The sequence below is a fragment of the Papilio polytes genome, unplaced genomic scaffold, assembly GCF_000836215.1.
Source record: "Papilio polytes unplaced genomic scaffold, Ppol_1.0 DF824047.1, whole genome shotgun sequence".
In the NCBI taxonomy this organism is placed as follows: domain Eukaryota; kingdom Metazoa; phylum Arthropoda; class Insecta; order Lepidoptera; family Papilionidae; genus Papilio; species Papilio polytes.
In genome coordinates this window covers 5,312,504-5,319,087 of record NW_013525157.1, presented here as the reverse complement: position 1 = coordinate 5,319,087, position 6,584 = coordinate 5,312,504, and the positions used below count along the sequence as shown (strand labels likewise).

General features: G+C 31.6%; 2 protein-coding genes across 2 annotated transcripts in view; one reads left to right on the top strand and one right to left on the bottom strand.

Annotated features, from left to right (window-relative positions):
- Positions 1-4,783, bottom strand: part of LOC106100365 (pericentriolar material 1 protein) — a 13,775-nt gene extending 8,992 nt beyond the window's left edge. The window contains 10 exon segments of the mRNA XM_013279193.1: positions 352-567; positions 742-834; positions 942-1,094; positions 1,489-2,022; positions 2,097-2,246; positions 2,337-2,537; positions 2,849-2,946; positions 3,516-3,683; positions 3,763-3,868; positions 4,385-4,783. Of these exon segments, the coding sequence (XP_013134647.1) occupies positions 352-567; positions 742-834; positions 942-1,094; positions 1,489-2,022; positions 2,097-2,246; positions 2,337-2,537; positions 2,849-2,946; positions 3,516-3,683; positions 3,763-3,868; positions 4,385-4,519 (1,854 nt within the window). The 5' untranslated portion in view covers positions 4,520-4,783.
- Positions 4,784-5,025: 242 nt separating this feature from the next.
- Positions 5,026-6,584, top strand: part of LOC106100364 — an 18,778-nt gene continuing 17,219 nt past the window's right edge. The window contains exon 1 of the mRNA XM_013279192.1: positions 5,026-5,221. The gene's annotated coding sequence lies outside the window, so the exon portion shown is untranslated. The remainder of the gene's footprint in view (positions 5,222-6,584) is intronic.

Sequence of the window (6,584 nt, the reverse complement as noted above, 5' to 3'; positions counted from 1 at the left end):
ACTCATCAGACGAAACACGGAATTGCTTCCATTTCACGCCAGACTTCTGTGTGGTCGTGGTATTACACCGGGCGTGCCGGCCTATTCGTGCCAAGATGTTAATGCGGGCACTACCACTGTTATATACTGATTATAACGTTACACGCAATTAACTAAAGTAGTAATAATTTATTTACTAATACAGAATTTCATCAGTTCAAATCGAATTTTAATCTAAGAAGAAAGACATTTTCTTGTGTATTTTTGAATAATGATAGATGAACAGAATGATGGAAATTATTACTGAATTGCCATGGATTACAGATGATAAAAGATGGACGAACAGGAATAATAATTTTATTACCAACATACCTCACTACTAGCAATATTGCCATCTCTAATAGAGAATCTCTCATCTTGACTATGAGTAGATTGATTAGAACGTCCAGGTTCTGTGTCCATGTTATTGGTCATCTGTCCGCTGTGCACACTGTCTGATGACTGAGGCAGTGTGGTCGCTACACCAATCTGATTTGCTCCATACATACGGTTTGGATGATTGTAGTTTCCAGCAAAACTCATATTTTGCTAAAACAACACATTTATTACACGTGCAGTCGACTTACAGGGCTCCAGAATTTGTATAAATTAATACTATAGGAAAAGTTTTATTAAGCAAAAATGTATCAATAAAGGCCTACTTCTTTCCTAATGTGTCTATTGTTGTAAAACAAGGTTTTTTCCTTTCTGCAACATACATACCTGTATATCAGTAAAGTTGTCATTGGCATTTGGCTGGTTAATCTCTTGAGCTTGCCTTTCTTTCAATTCTTCTAGTTGTTGTTTAGCTTCAGCCTAAGAATGGAAATTAAAGTTAATTGATTTATACCTAAGGAAGAGGTGCAGTCGAGATTTCCTTAAAGTTGCACTTTATTTATTACTTTATTAATAAAAAAAAATACCTGGTACTTTAGCAGTCTCTTTTGTTGTTGTTTTAAAGTAGATAGACGTATTTGGGACATTTCCATTTTGTTTTTAATTTCATTTTGCCACAATTCATTTTCACTGTAGGTTGAACCATTGCTCTGTACCGATACAGGTCTAACCACAACATCCTGGTAATATAAAAATTAACATGAAATATATGATGGATAAAGACCGAAGAACACAACAGTAATGTTAAGGTTTTAAAGGTTAAAAATAAAAAAAAAACGTTAAAGTACCAAAAACAACAACATTAACTTTTTAAAATCTTTGAATTCAAAATCCAGATTTGTACAATGTTGAGGAATTTTGATAAAGATAAATCCTTTTTTGAACATCTATAAAGTTATTTATACTTGTATCTTAAGAGGATGAGATACGCAACATTTGGAAGATATTAGACATTGTTAAAGAAAGACATCACACTGATTTCAAACAATGGATATTCAATGAATCATTCCGCACATGCTATGATTATTTCAATTAACAACAAATGTCACACATTGTAACAAGAGTCCACAAAACCTGGTCATTGTTGCCAATATCATTGACTTTGTTTTTAATTTCTTCTATCATGGCTACTTTCTCAACACATGATATTATATTTTTTCTGAGCTCGTCGTTGCGTTTATAATCACTATTTATAGCCTCAGTGTCGTCAAAAGCACTTGTTTCTATCTCTTTTATAATAACACCATCTGTATCTTTATTTTCCGCATGTATTTCATTTGTTCTTTGTATTGTTGTTTTATTTAATTGTTCATTCTCTATATTTGTAACTTTTTTAAGGTTATTATTGATTAGATTGTTTTCATTATTATTTTTTGATGTGCCTTGATCTAAGTTTTGACTAACACTTGAAATTTCACTGGGGACTTTTTCTGATACTTCAGTAACTTCAACTGGATTAACAGAATCTGGCTCCAGTAAAGGTACTTCTATATTATCAAGATTGTTTTCATCATCTAATATGCTTTTCAATTTCTTTTCACTATCTCTTAATTTAGCTATCATTTGAAGAAGCTCATCATATTCCTCTTTAGTGTGTTCTATATATGCCTAAATTGAGAATACAAAGATGCAACTATTAAATTATGTTTTAAGTTAAATAATTTTAATGGTGCACAAGTTACCTCGTCTTCTGAGTTCCGCATGGTGTCCACAAGTGAGGATGTGACTCGAATATATTCTCTGATCTGTCCAAGTCTACGTTCTACCGCAGCAGCGTCAGGACATGCGGCAACAATCGCCTCTCCTAAAGCTCGAGCAGACTCTCTATGGGTCTGAGATAAACATTCCAAATCAGACACAACCGCGAATCAATTAATCCATATGTTACATATATAAAAAGAATAACAATTTTTACATCTTACCGGATTATTCTCGTTTATATTATTGAAGCCCCCTTGGGCTTGATCAAACATGTTATTCATTAGATTTACAGCTTTAGTTCCAGTTCTTGAATTGGAAATTGGAGGTGTAATATTATTATTACTTGCGTGTATGTTACCGTCAAATGAGTTTCGTGTAGAGTTCAGATTTCTTGTCAAATTATTTCTATTCTGATTAGGTGCCTGAAATATCAACTGAATAAATTTTTCGCTTTATCTTTACTAATATTGGAAACACGAAAGATCTACGTTTGTGTATATACTGATATCTTCTACTATTAAAAAGCAATGTTATTACTGTATAACATAAGCCCTATCAATTTCTATTTTTTTTAATGCCGCGTAGCCGAAGTCGTGAGCAACCACTAGTCACAAATATTCTTATGTTTAAATGTATTGTAGCAAGTCATTTTAATGAATAAATATAAATTACATTATTACCAAGCTAATGCAATAATAATCAATTATGTGGAGGATAAAATAATAATACTTACATTAAAAGGTTGAGACATATTCCCAGTCACAGCATTGGGTGTTGTAGGGTTGACTATCATCACAGCAGCTGCACCATGATTAGAGTGAGGAATTAGGCCTAAACAAAATTGTGTTCCGTAACTTAAGTAGTAAGATTGAGATAAAATAATATAAGTGGTAGTTTGTATCAAATACTATTAACAATTCCACAATCCCACTAATTTGTGACTATGTATTTAATGTGTGTCAACCAGCTCTGGCTCACATAGTCCAGATCAGTTGTTGTGTGTCTCAACAACTTATCAGTTCACATTTAAACATTATGTACTATAACTATGAGAATTGATGAGTCATGAATTGTTACAATTGAACTGATCAATGATCTGCTTCATCTGTGTGAACTGTAACTTCATTTGAGTTATACATGGCAATATAGTCAAATAATAAATTTTGTTGAAGACCTAGCTTCTAGTTAGTGTATGTGTAAGGACTACATTTACATAAAACTGAATCCTACCAGTTCTATAAAGATGTTCACATAAAACTTGAACTGAATCAGTTGTACAACAGTTCTTTCAGATATATTTAATGTATGACATAGTTGAATATATGATTTTGATCATTTAGTATTAAAAATCAAGTTATCACAAACTTCTATACTTAAATAAATGTTTTAAAAAAACATACCATTTTGAAAATGATGTATTGTATGGGAAGAAAGAGATGAACCTGCACCATCATCATTATGGTCTGTAGAAATTGTTTCTCTATTCTGCACAGTCAAGGGCAATGCACGCGGTTGAGGTCTTACTGGTACAAAACGCCCGAAACCACTCTCGAAAGTCACCGAGTTATCTAAAAATAGAAACAACCTGATTATTAAATAATCAGTATTTTTTTAGTTAAATATAGGATAATTGTTAAAAATACTTACCCAAATCTGTTAGTTCATGATCTGAAGTATTGTTGGTTGGTTTTCTTGACTGACTAAAATTTGATCTTGTATTATACTCGGAAACAGGAACCCAATCCAAAGAAGTCTAAAATGAAAGGTTTTATAAGGGAATGTATGCTCTCAATTAAATTGTGAGCAAGATTAAAAATATGCAATGATTGTAACAGGCTATAAAATTCTTTACATCTGTGTGATGAACTAATACCTTCTTCTGGCTGAATTTAGAAAAGCAAGTACCCATATGGCTAATATTTGTATTGTATATGTAATAAATGGAATACAAACATTGTTATGCTAGATTTAATTGTCTAAAATACCTTAAGAATATTACTAGGTTAGAATATACTTCTGATTTCTATTCACAATTATTTGAAACTACATCAAATTGGCCAAAGTCCAAGTTCTTAACTCTCCCATGATTCTAAAAATATATTGCGCCATGCGGCTCCAAAAACTTCAGACTGAATGGTTTGACAGAAGTATTTTTAGCAGAAACATAGGCAACAAAGATTTGTAAACGTATTGTTGTGTTGAATATTTTTTCGAAAAATCAATGAATTTTGAAGTAATTATAAACTTTTAGAAATAATCCTGGCACTACCGTTACAAGATTTGTTGTCATGTCCCTTCTCGTCGGTGTCACAGCTTCTTGGGGAACATTACAATTGTTCCTGGCTTTAGTTTTGGGAATAGCACCCGTGTGACTTGGGTGGCGATCTTTGTTACCAGGAGCCATAACACACTTTTAACTAATCCTTTAATTAGAGAAAGTAATTATTTTTGAGTACATATTTTGACAAACATTTTTTTATCTTTTTTCTAAGGGTAATGTTCTCGAGATGTAACTAGACACTATACTATATTTTTGCAGCAAACATGTTGAACAAATTTTATTTATTTAAGCTTTTTTTTATTTTGCGATTTCTGCAATGTAAAATATTTCTTCAAATAATTTACAGTCAAAGTCGACGCAAAACGCAAACGAAACATAAAATGACAGAGTTAAATTAAATGACGTTCCCTTAAGATGCGTTCGTTAGAATGTTTTAGTCAAAAACTATACACTGCATACTGAGGAAAATTATATTTAATCAGTTTTAGCAAATTATTATAAAATTTGTGAGATCCAAATCATATCTTTTTTGCAGTGAAATATCAAATTAGTCGTATTTTGTGCATATAGCAGGTTTGCTAATAATAACCGTTACAACCAGTATTTTAACTGCTATTTACGATGTAGTTTAGCCGTTATTCGTTATCCTGTGTTGCGATTTGTAGGCGGTCGGTCGCGTTTATTGAGTTCAAATAAGTTTTTCTAATCTCGTATAAAATTTTCTGAATAATGATCGCTCAAGCAGTGATAAATATTGACATCCTTTTTTGTGCCCAGTGAAAAGTAAAGTACTTTGTGAAGGTAAAAAAATTGTGATTGTTCTAGGTAGGTTTTTTTTTCTTTAATTTTAAGTTTTGCGCCTTTGCGACCATACAAAATAAATTAGGAAAACATTGTTATTATTGATTTAGATTGTATTTAAATACATGTATTTGTTCTTACTTATTAAAATATGATGAGAACATTTAGGCGCCAACATGTTATATTTAAAATATTGTAAATAAAAATTAACATTTAGAGTGGTATTGGTTAAAAAGGGATAAGACTACATTTTATCATATGTAGGATGTTTATTAAAATAAGGCATACAGTATTAGCAAGCATCTCTAAATATTAAATCATATCTTAGATTGAATATCTGTTTTCGGTAAAAAAAGGGAGTAATAATATAGTGGCAGATTCTAAACATAAGTTGAAGTAATTTTCCCAATTGATACTTTGGATATTGAAAATGCAGTTTTAAAATTACTTTCTTACGAGGTCTTCTCAGGTTACTAGTTGTAAAATATTGTTGTGTGTACATAGTATGTATATATGTCGGTTACAAAGGGTAATGACACAAAAAGCATTGTATTACGAAATTCCTTTTTTTTACGGTCCGCCGCATTTTCACCATGACACTCGATGCAGAATATTTTGTTTAAAACAACGTAGTTAAACGAGGTAACATACATTTTGCATCTTGTTTTTTTTTGTTACAGTAAGATTAATCCATTAACTTTTTTAAAATGCAAAGAAAACAAAGACGAATGTCTTTTCTTAAGTTTACTTCTAGACATTATATTACAGTATTCTTAGGTTTACTTTAACCTTCTGTTTAGGCGTTTTTTTCATGTTTCGATATAATTACTAAAAAAATCTGGATAAAAACTCAAAAAATGTTTGGGATCGAACTCGGGAATCTAACAGCGGAGTTGCAATTGAAATGCTTGACATCAGATTTTAGTTTGTAAGCTATTCGTAAACCCTATAATTAAAATGATGAATTCAGTGTTGTTTATAATGAAGATTTATAACAGCCATTATATAACTTTATCTAAAAGATAACAAGCAATTTGTCAGTTTTGTATTTTTTATTTGACCGCGTCGCCGATGCGTGTGTAGAAAATAGGGCCAAAGACATTTCGAAGTCAATACCCTCGGACCTCGCGTCGCTTGCTGCTTTTGCCATCGTATTGTGATCACTTCTTACACTTACATATTAGTTATGATCTCAGTATATTATACTTACTTAAAAGGTTTCATTTTAATTGTGTAACGTTGACATCGTAAACTGTTTAAAGAATGGACAACAATTTGAGTTTATTGATCGATACAAATGGGTGCGGTGATACCTTACAGGTGTCGGCTTCTTAAATATTTGTAAGGAAGGGGCTGAGCTCAGGATGGGTGGTATTGATACCAAGGG